The sequence below is a fragment of the Acomys minous genome (assembly GCF_964271855.1).
Source record: "Acomys minous genome assembly, chromosome: 13".
In the NCBI taxonomy this organism is placed as follows: domain Eukaryota; kingdom Metazoa; phylum Chordata; class Mammalia; order Rodentia; family Muridae; genus Acomys; species Acomys minous.
In genome coordinates this window covers 2,240,586-2,255,659 of record NC_140495.1, presented here as the reverse complement: position 1 = coordinate 2,255,659, position 15,074 = coordinate 2,240,586, and the positions used below count along the sequence as shown (strand labels likewise).

At 49.9% G+C, this 15,074-nt stretch overlaps 2 protein-coding genes across 3 annotated transcripts in view; both read left to right on the top strand.

Annotated features, from left to right (window-relative positions):
• Nucleotides 1-15,074, top strand: part of GASK1A (golgi associated kinase 1A) — a 401,830-nt gene that overhangs the window by 195,576 nt on the left and 191,180 nt on the right. The gene's annotated exons all lie outside the window — the stretch shown is intronic.
• SNRK (SNF related kinase) overlaps nucleotides 1-15,074 on the top strand; it is a 34,716-nt gene that overhangs the window by 11,743 nt on the left and 7,899 nt on the right. For both annotated transcript variants that reach the window (XM_084754205.1, XM_084754206.1), the window contains one exon: nucleotides 11,454-11,595. In XM_084754205.1, coding sequence (XP_084610331.1) covers nucleotides 11,454-11,595 — 142 coding nt within the window. The remainder of the gene's footprint in view (nucleotides 1-11,453; nucleotides 11,596-15,074) is intronic.

Genomic DNA, 15,074 nt, shown 5'->3' with positions numbered 1-15,074 from the left:
GGGCATGCCTCATTGCTGAAAACAAAGGAGGGGTAGTGGAGAGGTTGGGTAAGAGGGCCATGGTGTTTGGGTATGCCACATGTGTAAAGTGCCTGTGAGGCCAGAAGAGGGCGCCAGATAACCTGGGATTAGAGTCGCAGGTGACTGGACCAGTGTGTGGTGCTGGAGATTGAACCAGAACAGCCAGCTCTTAACCACTGGACCATCTCTCTAGCCCCTCAGATGGACACACTTCTCCTACTGCACTTTAAATCATCTAGGTGAGATTTGGAAATGATGATGGGCATTTGAGCTCAGGGTTCTAGACAGGGCTGTCGCTGAGGAGGCCGTCAGCCGGCGAGCACACTGCAGTGGACTCAGGTGTTAGCTCATTTGGAGTCTGTTTCACACGCGTGTGCTATCACGAACTAAGGTTGTCCACACCAGCTCCTCACTGGACCTCCAAAGCTTTGCTGAGGCTCGTAGGAAACCTGCTGAAAGCTTAGGCCAGGGCAGTCCCTGCGGTGTGGCCCAGCACTGTGTGCCAGGGTGGGATTCTTGTTTATGTGCTAGGCAGTAATTACTTTTTAGAGGTCTGAAATGGTTAGAACAGATTATTACAAGAACACCAGAATCAGGCAGCATAAATGCATCAGGTTAGGTGTAAGTCAGCTCCAGGCTTGTAGTGTAGCTTCCCAAGTAGCCTTTTTGGTTTGAGGGTTTTGGTGATTTATGCTTTTCTTATACTGCACACAAGAGCCTTTATGAGAGAGCACCATGTGCTGACTGGGCTTGGCTGTCAAAAGGAAGCGCCTCTGGGCTTCTGAGGACTTGCTTTCTGCTTCATTTGAGATCTCCATCTCTGTCTTCAGTCCACCCATGCAGTGGGGCCAGCCAGCCTGGGGCCTGCGTGAGGGGTGGTGTCCTACTGCCTTTCAGCCCTAACTTGGTGCTCAGGTGGTTGCTTTGCTGCCTGTCCAGTACGGACACATCTGTTACCAAATTAGAGAAAACAACTTGATGCAGATTGCTGGGATTAGCCCTCTAGCTGCAGGGTCACAACGACAGCATCATTAGGGGGTCGGGGGTTAATTGTGGAGAGTCTGAGTGGCCTCTGTCTGACTGACTCTGCAGCATTGTTGAGGGCGGAGAGGAGGCTGTGTGAATCTGTGTCTGCTCGTGCATTTCCTTCTTAAGTCTCTCCCTGTAGCCCAGGCCGTCCTGTGCCTCCTGCCCTGCAGCCTCCCGAGTGCTGGGTGCTACGTCCTCCCTGTAGCCCAGGCCGTCCTGTGCCTCCTGCCCTGCAGCCTCCCGAGTGCTGGGTGCTACGTCCTCCCTGTAGCCCAGGCCGTCCTGTGCCTCCTGCCCTGCACCGCCACACCCTGCTCACAACTTCTGAGCTGGCCCTAACTTAACAGGGTACCAGGAAGCAGGGGGAAAAAAGAAAGAAAGAAAACAGACAAACCCACAGTCCTTTGCAGCTAAAATGGACAGGCCACATGTATTTTGTTTATGGCTGCCATTCAGAGTCTGTTACAAATTTGGAGTTTTTTTTTAATGTAAAATGCTAGCAAGCTCAGTATTTCCTGTCTCCAGTTTCAGCTGGTAGGTAGTATGGAGACCCCCCAGAGGTGGGCTTCCTGCTAGCAGCAGTGATGGGAGGAATTGGGGGTTTAGTGCTCAAGGATCTTTGTGATCTGGTGAGCCCAGTTTTTAAAGCCTGTGGTGGGTGACAGATGAACCCTGCAGACTGGAAAAGGGCAATGCTGCTGCCGCTCCCAGGCCTCGGGGTGATGGGATCTTGGTGCACAGCGTGGTAAATATTAGCGCATACATGTATTGATTTGCCATCTCAGTGTCTGCCTGTGGCCCTTCAGTGGCGGTCTGGGGCCTTGCCTTGTGAGGGTTCCTCTGCACCTGGCAGTTCATGTCATGTGGACAAAGTAACGTGACTGACATGTTCAAGAGGTACCAGGAGAAGAACTGTTTTACATGCTAACTGGAAAGACGGTTTATGTGGGGGAGAAGGAATGGCAGACCCCTTGGTATGCAGTCAGATGAGTTCTAGCAGCTAAGGGTTTGTATATGGAGAGTTGAGGGGAAGGTGAGCATTCATCTATGATTGGCCTTTCAGAGGAGATAAAAAGAGTCTCATTAAATAACATAAGTAGGCACTGTAGAAGAAAACGTCTAATCTTACACGTGATTGTGGTATTCAGGATGTAGTATGAAACTGTAGTGGTCGAGGTTGTGGGACTATGGAGGGTAAACATACTGAGAAAAAAAAACAGTGGAAAGTCCATGCATGACGCACATACACAGTCAGCTGCTCCTCAGAGGAAGAGTGCTGAAGTGACTCAGTGGGGAAGAGGCTTTTTTTCAGTATGGTTGCAAGTGTAAAGAGGCTCAGAGTACCCACACCGTTGTATGAGCTCAAGCTTGCTCCCAGGCCTACGTGTAAGACTATAGACCTCAATAGAAAAGAGCATGGCGGCCTTTACCTGTTTGTCTCAGCTGAGTCTTCCAAGAAAGGGACTTCTGCAGCTGATGCTCCGCTAGCTTCTCGCCCGTCTTTAATACAAAGTCATTGGAAGCAGACCCCATCTTACCTGCTAAACCAAGGTGTCAAGTGTGCACAGGCTTCAGGTTTGTCCAGGGCTGGTTCTGCATACTCTGTTGTGTTGTAGTTGCTGCACATATGTCTTGACGTGACTCGTCTCTGCTGTGTGCTTAGTCAGGCTGGTGGTTTTGCACTGAGTGGGGTTTGAAGTGTCCAGTGACTGCCTGGAAGCAGGTGTGAAGTCACTGCAGCCTGACCGAGTTCTCCAGTGAGTGCCCCTTTGAACACGCACCCTGCTGCGCGCTGCTGTGCCCCGCCCTGTCTCCATGCTTTTTACTTCAGTGATATGAACACCTTAGACTTTGAGACCAGTGTTACAATAAAACTGGTCAACAGCTAGAGATTTTCCCCTAGAGCTTATCAAAAAGATCTAATTCTATAACTAATTCTTCACCATATCCTTAGGGAGTCCTTGATAGATTGTTCTGATTAGGTAGAAAATTTGAGGTAATCAGGGCATTCAGATGGACTTTGTCTAGGATGTAACTGGGTGACTGCCTGTGTTTTCTCTGACTTTGGTGTCCCCTTCACCAAGAGCATGCCAGTCTGTCCTGAAGCGGGGACATGGGTTAGTCAAAACAGCCTCCCACACTGCCTGGTACCCACCTGGTCCATGAGCGTGAGATGGATCCCTCCACACGTTAGTACTGAGATCACGCACACACATATGCACATCTATAGACACACAACACACACACACACATGCACATGTAGAGACACACATTCACATTATGCATACATACAAAGATGGTCAATAATCTGGGATTTTGTAAAAACCTTTTATGACAGCTATAGATTTTTGTGGAATTTAGCTGGGTTTATTATTTGAGTTTTCTTAATCTTTGAAGCAATTACTTGTGTTAAAAACTGAAATAATTCACCAGGCAGTGGTGGCACATACCTTTAATCCCAGCACTTGGGAGGCAGAGGCTGGCAGATCTCTGAGTTCAAGGCCAGCGTGATGTACAGAGTGAGTTTTGGGGTAGCCAGAGTTACACAGAGAAACCCTGTCTCACAAAACAAAAAGAAAGGGTTAGAATAATTCTTACTACTCTTACTATGGAGAGGTTGGTCTGTGAGCCCCTGAGAGAACCCCACAAATGGCTCCATCACAAGGAAGGACACTCTTCTTTAAGAACACAGACTATGATGAGGCTGTCTTCGTTCCTGTAAAAACTAACACACACACACACGCACACACACTCCTGCTAAGGTGGCTCTTGCCCTAGCATGCCTGTTTCTCTCATGAAGCCATGCTAAATGAAGTGGTGTGTGATTTTTTTTTAACTTTTTTTTTCTTAACTTCTTCATTTATGAAAGTTGTTTCCTGCCTGGTCCTAAGGTGTGTAAAGTGGGATGTGAGGCATGCTGAGTTGGTGCCTGCTGCTCGCCTGCTTGGTCTGAGGTGTGTGTGTGATGCTCTTGGGCTTCCTGGCCTTTCCCTGTTTTGATGTGAGTCAATATGTTTGCACAGGTGAACATATTGAACAGCTGACTGAAGCCGACTGCAGCCGGTCTTCTCTGCTCATCCTCTGCAGCCTGCTGGGTGCTTCTTACATTGCCTCCCTCTTAGGTTTGTGTTGGAAAGCTAGGAATACACACTGCGTGCTGTGCAGCCATGGGCTGCCTTTCCCACAGCACTTGCAGGGCTGCGTTCTCCATGGTCTCTGGCTCGACTCAGTAGCAGGGTCAGCCAGGGAATGTTAATGGCAGCACACAGCTGAGATGCCCAGATTTGAGGTCCCCAGGCCTCCAGGGCGATGTGACGGAGCTCAGAGAACAGAGCTCTAGGGAGCTGCTTGGGGACTGAAGTGCGCAGTGGAGCTGAGTTCCGGGACCTGTAGAGTCAGTGCTGCTTCCTGAGCTGAGAAGCAGTGTAGACGAGCTGGTGGTGAGGCTGGGCCACACATGGGGACAGCTTGTGGCAAAGTCCATAGCTTAGTTCAGGGGGCACTTGGTTTTAGTTGCAAGGAGCATTTTGATTCCTTCCGGTCTTGCTGGAGAGTAGGTGTGGAGACGTGGACGGGGATGACCGCATAACTTCTGGTCCTTGCTAAAGGAAGGACCGTTTCCCTTGAAGCCGAGCTTCAGAGTAGAGAATCGCTGGACTGAGAGTCCCGGCTGGACGGCTGCATGTGTGAGGGACTTGTCCAGGTTCCTCCACCCTCCTCTCTGTGCTCTGAGTTTGCCCTTCTGTGGTGCTGCGGATCCAAGCCAGGGCTGTGCACATGCCTGGCAAACGCGCTGCCCTTGGCTGCAGCCCTGGCCCGGCGACACTCGGCAGTCTGTTGAAATAACCTGAGAGTCCATTTGTGGGCTAGCCGTGCTGTTCTCAGGACTAACCGCAAACCTTGTGTGGATCAAGAAAGAATCTTTAGTAACCAGTGCTCCGGGTGATTTTGGATGCAGACGAGTAGTTCTTGCTGGGGAACAGGAATTCAGTGTGGTAAGCCACAGGCAATTAAGCTTCAGACTGACCACACAGGAAACCAGGGACCCAGCTTGGATTGTAGGTTCCCAGGACCCACATCCTTCTGGGAATAGTCCTGGGTGTCTGCACAGGTCACACGCTGGTTGCCAGTGAGTGCTGTAGAGTGGGTGTGCACAGCAGCTGTAGGACGTGAGTCCTGGGTGTCTGCACAGGTCACACGCTGGTTGCCAGTGAGTGCTGTAGAGTGGGTGTGCACAGCAGCTGTAGGACGTGTGTCCTGGGTGTCTGCACAGGTCACACGCTGGTTGCCAGTGAGTGCTGTAGAGTGGGTGTGCACAGCAGCTGTAGGACGTGAGTCCTGGGTGTCTGCACAGGTCACACGCTGGTTGCCAGTGAGTGCTGTAGAGTGGGTGTGCACAGCAGCTGTAGGACGTGAGTCCTGGGTGTCTGCACAGGTCACACGCTGGTTGCCAGTGAGTGCTGTAGAGTGGGTGTGCACGGCAGCTGTAGGACGTGTGGCAGATGTTGCTGCTTCACTAGCAATTGTGTTGACCATTCTGGCTCTGTTTATTTATTGACTCACAACTAATTCTGTTAAAAGTTAAAAACCTGAAACCTTTCGTTCTTCCCATTTTTAGTTTAGATAATTCACTTTAGAAGTGATTTTTTTAAATTGGCATGTTCTTTTTTTGTCTTGTTTTCATTTTGATCTTTTCTTGCCTAAAAAAGACTTTCTAATGTAATCTCTACACCACCCTGAGAATTGGCGTCATTCACCTGCATTGTGGTTGACAATGCTACATGTGCCAGCTGGGGAAGAGTTCAGGACTTGTTTGAGAATTTCATCTCTAGTTCTGCAGAAGGCAGCCAGTGACGCTCATCCTCTGTAACATCAGAGTCCAGCTCTGTCCACTTCTTCCTTTGTTGCCATGAATTGAAAGATGGTTTGCGCGCACGTGCGTGCACACACACATACACTCAGACACTTAGAAAAATAAATGCTCATTTAGTAAATAAGTAAGTGTTAGCCAAGAGCCTTTATAGTTGGCTCTGAAATAAAAGTGTGGCTTGAGGTAGCAGTGTGTCTGATTGGCTGGTTCAGATGCTTTCTGTCTGTTGACATCTCTGCACACAACCCCCTTGTGCAGTGTTAGGTGAGGGCAGTGTGGTGTTTCTCCTGGGTGTGCCAGTGTCTCTAGCCTGGACGTGCATGGCAGGTGCTCGCAGCAACTGCACCTCAGGCTCAGGCTGCCATCTGCATCCTGGAAGCTTGTCATTGTATTGCATTGCAATCGTTAATGAAAATGCAAAATAGGTCTGAAACCAATTTTTATTGAGATGATGTCACCCCCCTCTCCAACTTGTGAGGTGTAAATTTCCTGGTGTCATCCCTAGTGGCCTTCATGCCAGACATCTCTCTGCTCTTGTGGACCTTTATTTGCTTTTCAGCACTGTGACCAGCTTAAGTGAGGAAAGATTAGTCTCAGGTCTGGGTGTCAGGCCATTCCAACAGGGAAGGTGCGGCCAAGCAGCTCTGGGGCATGTCCAACAGAGCCAGCCGCACACCGTGGTGCAGGTCAGCAGCAGAGAGAATAGGCCTGCAAGCAGGGCCGGGTGTAAAGCCTCGGAGGCCAGATCCTCCTCACTCACTTTTGCCAGGGTTACCCTAACGGTGCCACAGCCTTGCAGATGGCACCACAAGCCAAGTGCTCAAGAGGAGCCAGTGGGGGGCAGTCCAGACTTGAGCCGTAACATTTGCTGCTGGCCTCAAGAGTCGTGACCATCTCTAATGTAAAATGTGGCTAGTTCCCATAGTCATATCTGTCCCTACACTGCTCTGAGGCCCAAAGTTCAAAGTCCCTTAGAGAGTAATGTCTCTTAGCTGTGAGCCTTGTATATCAAGAAGAAAGTGAAATATCTTCATCATGCAGTAAGTAGTACAGAATGAACACTCCCTTCTAAACGGGAGGAATAGGAAAACCAAGGAAATTTTGGCCCAAAGATTGGAACCCCGCAAGCAGCAAGTCGCATAGCCGCATGTCGGGTGGTGGGAGCGTGCGCCGGTATCCTCCGGTTTCTTCTGTGGCCTTGCCATTCGCAACACTCATGGGTTCTGCTGCACAGTTTTATGTCTCCTTAACATAAGCTAGAGTCATTTGAGAGGAGGGAACGTCAGTTGGGCTGTAGGCAAGCTTTTAGGGCATTTTCCTAATTAGTGATTGGTGGGGAGGCCCAGCCTACTGTAGGTGTAGCCGCCCTGGTGGTCCTGGGGTGTATAGGAAGCTGACTGAGTGAGACATGGGGAGCAGACTGTGCGCAGCACCCTCCATGGGCTCTACATCAGCTCCTTCCTGACTTCCTCCGCTGATGAGCAGTGGCCGTGGGCCACATAAGCCCTTCTTCCCTAGTTTGCTTTTGGTCATGGTGTTTCATCATAGCAAGAGTCACCATGACTAAGGTAGGCTCAGTCTTAGGCTGGACATACTCTGCGGCTACTGCTTCACCCAGTAGGAGTCCTGGTTTCCAGCATCCTGGGATCTCCACTGTCGCTTAGGCTTTACTCCCAAAGCTTTCTGCAGGCCCCACTTTGGGGCTTCCTGCTAACTGCCTGATTGCTTCAGATTGCTTGGCCTTGCATGCTTTTTGCTGGTGCAGCCCTCCATGGTCCCATCACTGTTGCATTTCGTGTGCCTTCCAAACCAGCACCACACAGACAGGACTGAGTGCCAACGGCTCCACACGGGCAGGTGACCTTGCAGCCCTGCTGCAGCAGCCTCTAGGGGCCATGTGGCTGACACTGCGTGCACAGGGCACCCATACGTGCTGTCTTTTTAAATGAGTGTTTTAGGGGCTGGAGAGATGGCTCTGGGGTTAAGAGCACTGGCCGCTCTTCCAAAGGTCCTGAGTTCAATTTCCAGCAACAACATGGTGGCTCACAACCATCTATAGTGAGATCTGGCGCCCTCTTCTGGCACGCAGGTGTACATGCAGGCAGCACTCTGTATACACAGCAGCACCACACCCTTGTGTGTGTGTGTGTGTGTGTGTGTGTCACAGCAGCATCACATTCCCTGTGTGTGTCACAGCAGCATCACACTCCCTCTATGTGTGTGTGTGTCACAGCAGCACCACCACACTCCTTGTGTGTGTGTCACAGCAGCACCACACCCCCTCTATGTGTGTTCGTGTCACAGCAGCACCACACCCCCTGTGTGTGTGCGTGTCACAGCAGCACCACACCCCTTGTGTGTGTGTCACAGCAGCACCACACCTCCTGTGTGTGTCACAGCAGCACCACACTCCCTGCACCAACTTTCTGAATTGGCTTTTGTGTTGCTGTGACCAACATTCCCAACAGAAATGAAGGGCGAGTCTGTGAGCTTTGAGTCCGTCATCGTCAAGGCATCTCAGCTCCCTGCACTCACCGCTCACCACGCCTGGGCTGGGTCTGGGATGGTGCCTGGTGCTGCTGCTGCTGAGGGGAGCTCACTTTGAACATTCATGTTGAACACGTAGCAAGATTTCAGTGTGTATCCTTTCACTGCCTGCAGCACTTCCTAGGGATAGAGGTTACTGTCATACTTTTTTTTCTTCCATTTTTCTGTGTGTGTGGTGTGCATGTATATGGGCACATGCGTGTGTGTGGGTGTGTGCACATATATGTAGAGGCCCACGGTTGATGTCCAAAATCACCTATGATAGCTCTTCCACCTTATTCAATGAAGCAGGTCTCTGTCAGCCTGGAGTGCTCTGGCTGATCTCACTACACAGCTTATCCTGGGGATGCTCTGTCCATCTTCCAAAGACAGCACAGGTGCCGTCGTGCGCACTCGACACTGTGGGCTCTGGGACGTGGGCTCCAGTCTTCATGGTGCAGAGAAGCCTCTCTCTAGCCCAGGCCTGCACGTTTAAGTCACTGTGGGCATCACACATTTGTGTAGAGGATTGCTTGTTGTTAGTACTTGGCTTGTTGTGAGATGGGTTCTCTCAGGCGACCTCAACTTGTGACCCTTATTCTTGCTTCAGCCTTGAGTGCTCGGGCTGTAGGTGTGTGCTGCTGTGCATGGCTGGCAGCCTGTTTTTATCATTTTCCTCTGGCCCTTGTGTTGAAAAAAGTAAAATCATTGAAGGACAAAAGAGAGAAAAGAAACAAATCTGGAATAGTGTCCACAGAGGACTGGTCCCGGGACATCTCACTTCAAACTTCAAGACCCTGAAGCCCCTGTATATCCATCCATGGTAACCGTATTTGTATGTGGCTGCCGTAGAGGTAGGCGGGCCCGGCCCATGTGGGTGGCCATTACCTAGGCAGGTGACTCTAGGCTGGATCAGAAAGCTAAGTGATGACAAGCCAGAGAGTGGGCAGCCAGCAGTGCTTCCTGCCTGAGTTCCCGCAGTGATGGGCTGTGACCTCCAGGTGTCAGCCAGATACACCTGCCCTCTGGTAAGTTGTTGGTCAGTGTTTCATCACAGCCACAGAAGGAACCAGAACAGTGCCTACACAGACATTCCTGTACCTATACTATAAGGAATCTGTAGGCCACTTACATGCCTAACGTTGTGTACAGTGTCCACAGTTGGGCTCCTGCAGCTGTCTGTTGTGTCACCGTGTTCCTCAGCGTCTGAGTAAACTACATACGCACGGCCAGGCTGCGGGCTCTGCCTTGGTGTGCTCCCTTCTTAGCTGGCCTCTCACCAGGCAGTGGACAGACTGTGTTCATTTGCTTGAGGCAGTGACCCTAGGCTTCCTTTCCTGTTGCTGTCTTCAGACGCGGCAGCCATGGCGGCTTGGAGAAGGAGGACGTTGCTGGGGGCTGACGTCCACGACCATCACAGCTCACGGCCTTGTGTTACTTCAGTTCCTGGGGATCCAGCATATATACATACAGATGCAGCACTCAGACACATGCAGATAGATCTTTTACAGATTGTACAAGGAAAGTTAAATACCAGTTGCGTACCTTTCCTTTAAAAACCTTACTACGGCCTGACTAGAATTGTGGTCTTAAGTACTTGTCATTGGTGATTTAAAGGTTACGTAAGTTAGCAGAGACGTCTGCGGTCCACAGTCAAGGCAGCCAGGGAGTCAGACCATTCGTGCATCCCCAGAGCAGGGCAGGATGTGTGCTGGGCTCAGACCGAGTGCTCTGCACGGGTGCGTCACTTTCAGGGCCTGTGCTGCTGCTGTTTGACCTCTTTTCATAAGCACACCCACAGCAAAGCGTGCCACACACCCAAAAAGCCACACTGTGGGGATGGATGGGTTCTTATTTGTTGCCTTTCTTCTTCATTTAAACCAAGGAAATGATATTTGACTAACAAATTTTAATTTCTCTAGCTTGGTACTTCCATTATTTTGGGTAGTTTAGGCTTACATGAAAACAGCAGTTGCTTGTTAGCAGGTGTGATGACACGGATGGCCCCATGATGCCTCAGAGTGTGTGTGTGTGTGTGTGTGTGTGTGTGTGTGTGTGTGTGTGTGTGTGTGTGTGTGTGTGTGTTATATTACCATACATATTTTCATTTCTGGAATGAACTAATTTTTGATGCCTGTCTTAAATCCCTTTTTTCAATCTGAAAGAAAAAGTCGCCCCAGAAAAGCATCACCTTTCCCCCCAATTGATAGGTTTGTTTAAAGAGAGGAGGTTGTTTACTGCTACGGTTCCTCTGGTCTTGGCTCCTGCAGCGTCACACTGGGTGGGATCCTGTCAGGACAGAAGCTTGTCCAAGCTGGGCAGGACTGGGATAACTTTAATGACAAGGAACTTACTCCTTCTCCTTTTAAAGTTTTTAATTTTTAAAAACCTTTTAAAATAATGTGTGTTGAGGAGAGGGGCATATGAGTGCAGTGCACAAGGAGTCCAGAGGAGGGGACCAGATGCTCTGGAGCTGGAGTTAGGGGAGGCTGTGAGCCACCATGTGGGTGCTGGGAACCAGACTCAGGCCCTCGGGAAAGAGCAGTGCATGCTCCTAGCAGCTGAGCTGGGTCTGCTCTGCTCCCCCAGATCTTAGCTCTTCTGATAAGCAGCTCTCACGGTTTGCAGGCTGGCCACTTTAGCCTTGGGACCCAGCGTGTGATGTGGTACAGACCCAGCTTGGGCTTTGTTTTGTTTGCTTGTCTCTGAGCTGCAGCTTTCTCATCTGTGACTCTGAAGAGTTCTGTGACCCAGGTGACCACCCTAGCATGAGGTAGAGAACAGCTGGGGTCATGCTGACCTCTGGCAAATCCTTTCCAGTTCACAGTTAGCGCCCTCTCTGTAGTGGGGAGAGCAGACTTGTCCCTTGGCTCAGAAGCAGGGCACACTGACTACTAGTTCTCCTCTGACCAGACAGGGCGAGATCCTGCTCTGTTGAGGTGTGGCGGCGCTCGGGTATCTTACCTTAACTCTTCCTGATGCTCTCGTCCTCGTCTTTGGTTTGCAGACATATGGAGCCTGGGTGTGATCCTTTTCATGCTGGTGTGTGGGCAGCCGCCCTTCCAAGAGGCCAACGACAGCGAGACACTGACCATGATCATGGACTGCAAGTACACTGTGCCACCCCGCGTGTCTGCAGGGTGCCGGGAGTAAGTAAAGCACGCGCACACAGATGGGAGACTGACCCACCAACGCGTCAGGGGCACCTGACACACCTTCAGCATGCAAGGGTCTGAGTCTGTTTAATTTATGAGGTTAATGTTGCTGCTGCTGCTGCTGTTTGGGAGCACCCTTTAGTATTTGATAAGAAAGTCAATGGGAAAATACAAAACATGCTTGCTTATTTCTGTGGTATGCCTGGGATAATGACTCATGAGACTCATTAAATACCTGGCCATACAGGTAGGCTCATTCCCTGAGCAGCTCATAGCTTACAATAACCCAGTTACTAATCTACATTCTGCCACGTGGCTGGACACCTGAGCTCAGGCACCACGTGTCCATCCTCCTCTCCTGCACACCTGCCTCGCTCCCAGCATCCTTTCTACCTGCTGCATGTCCCACCTGTATCCCGCCTCAGCCATAGGTCAGAGGTGCTTTGTTTTGTTTTTTGGTTTTTCGAGACAAGGTTTCTCTATGTAATAGCCCTGGCTGTCCTGGACTTACTTTGTAGACCAGGCTGGCCTTGAACTCACAGAGATCTGCCTGCCTCTGCCTCCCAAGTGCTGGGATTAAAGGCATGTGCCACCACGCCCGGCGGCCATGGTGGTTTTTAATTGACGGGTGCTGCATGTATACAATACACAAGAGATTCCTTTTATGTTACTCGTGTTTTCAAGAACTCCATTTTGCCTTCTCAGCCTCCAGAAGTAGTGGCCCTTCCCTGGTGGCTACTTCTGTCTCCAGTGGCAAAAAGCAAGACTTGAACCGTTTGAGCTTCCAGAACAGAGTTGGGCAAGAAGATGTCATTACAGGGTGTCTCCTGGCTGTCTTCTCACGCCCTCCCACAGCAGAGGAGAGGCTATGCTTTGCTGTGCGCCACTGTTCCCAGCCGCACCGGCCAGTGCACTGGGCTCCTCCTGTGCAGTCAGTCACCTGCGTGTGAGAGAAACAACCCTGCAGCAGGGTTTGACTGTTTGATGTTTGTGACATCTTAAATGAGCCAGCTGAGATTGCAGTTACCAGTTCAGATGTTTGTTTTGCATCAGCAAGGCTTGAGTTCTTCCTGCCAGACTGTAAAGAGGACTATGGCAGATTGGGGTTCCTTTCAGGTGGGACCCACCTTGGGCACACAGCTCTATGGACTGAAATACTGGCTTTTCTGCGTCCTGCTTACGAAGAGTGGAAGAGTGTATTGACGGGGTTACTGTGAAAATTATATGAAGAGATAGTGTAAAGTACATGGTTTAGGCTGGAGCACATTAGAGGTTCTTTGTGCAGTAGTGGTGATGGTAATTTTGTTTATGGAAGCTCTGTGTTAGTGATCTTAGGCGATGTATTGGTTGTGGTATTGATTTGGAGCTGGAGCACAGTAGGCTGTGTGTGTTGTGAGTGGTGTGATTGTAGGCTATAGCACATGGGTGTGTGTGTGTGTGTGTGTGTGTGTGTATGTGTGTGTGTGTGCGCGTGTGTGCACACACGTGCACTGGTTGTGATAGTGATCTTAGCCTAGGGCACTTGGGAAGCCTTGTATCCTGCACTGGTTGGTATTGTTGATTTTAGGCTGGATCACATATAACTCCATGAGTGTGTGTGTGCATGCGTGCAGGTGGTGATTTTAGGTCCTTGCTTTTACTATTCCCTTAAGAAGCAGATGTACACCAAGTGCAGGTTAGATATTTTTAGCTCAAGGTTGTCCTCTGTGCTCCCAGTTAAAACAAACAAAAGTGGACCAACTCACATCACCTGTGTCACTTGAACACCTAGTTAGAGAGTCATCCTGCACTCCCCCACTCGTGAGATCTGAGAGCTTGCTTCCACACATCCCTCCTAGAGGATTGTTTAGAATAGCTATCGGGCCATGCAGGCTGTTTTCTGAGTGGTGTGTTGTAAGGAGCATTCCCATCTCATCTGACTTTCTGGTGTGTTCTGAGTGTGTGTGGGGCCTGCGCTGCCTGCGTGCTCCTCTGCTGTTGTCAGCATCTGCTGTCTGTCCCAGCCCCGCTCCTGACACGTGAGCACTGGTGACTTTGCTGTGCTGCTGGTATTTCTCCTGGCTAAGCAGGCTGCCTCTGCTAGCTCACACTTAGGGCTCTAGGCCGCTTCAGAGACGGTTCGCTTCATCACGCTGGGTTTGATCCATGGTCTCTGTTACTCTGTTACTTGAAGTATTTCCTAGCCTTTGTCATCTTACTGGACGCTGGCTTTATTTGTAACTGGCTATTGCTTTTGCTTTCTTTGCTACCTTGTGGTGAGAGAAGATAGCGGTGTGTCACCATGTCCCGAGGTTTTGAGCCTTGTTCCCACCTATCGGGAGGATAATTGTTACAGTCTAGTTCCTGAGTGTATTTTCAAGCTGGGGCCGGAAGTCTAGATTCACCTTTAAGATCAAGCTAACTGCTCCCCTTGTGATCCGTGTTCTTCCATGAGTTTGGAGAACTCTCCGCCCTTACTTTCCCCAATGTGCTTCCTTCCCCTTGGAACTCTGTGCGTGTTAGCTATTTCCACTCTGTCTCATCCGTAATTCTTGGTATTTTCTATCTCAGCCTACAGACAAGTTTGTTTCCTTGGCTTTATATTTTATTTCATGAATTCTCTTACATTTAATTGCTTAAATGTGCCCAGTGTTTTCTTTTTTAATTGCAGTGGCTATTTTTCACTTTTTTTTTTCCTCAAGATTTTCTTGCACAGTTTTACCTGTTGTTGCTCTCTGGTCATACTTTGGGTTTGTTTATGTCTTAACCGCATTTAACAGTGGGCGTCTGCGCTGCGTGCTCAGCGTGGACAGGGGCTCGGCGCTGCCTGCTCACCGTGGACAGGGGCTCTTACTTGCTTTGCATTGTGAGGTCTTGCTGACGGCACCTTATCTCCTTTGTGGGTTTTACTTGTGCTAATTTTTGAAGGATCATTCAAAAATTGCTTTAAGTTACACTCCATAGAAAGGAGTGGTGTGTTTTCCAGAGCCAGTGCTGAGCACACATGCTTCCTTCTCAACCTTTTCTGAACACTAGATTCTTCCCCGTTTCTCATGGGCCCTGAGATGGAGTCCTCTTTCCTTCCAAGAGCTTTTCCTGCCCGTTGTACTCAGTCACGTGGGCCTAATGCAGCCTACCAGACAAAGCAGCAAGCAGAAGCTGCCAGCTGTCTTCCCATGAGCCTTGCTTTCACTATGTTTTTAGCTATCAACTATTCCTTGTTTACTTTTTGCCAATCCATTTCTAAGAATGTGTTACATGGTGTTTTCATGAGGAGAGTCGTTCATTCCTGTGACGCAGGAGGGCTAGTGCCGTCAGGTGTGCGCTAAGCCAGCTTGTTACTCAGGAGCAGAGGTTGGTGTCGGCAGCTACTTCTCATCAGAACACCAGCAGGCTGAGGTGGTTTTATTTTATACACACAGTGGCGCCAGGTTCTCATCTGTCAGTGAACCTAGTTAAATTGTTTGCAACTATGTAAGAAACAGTGCTGGTTG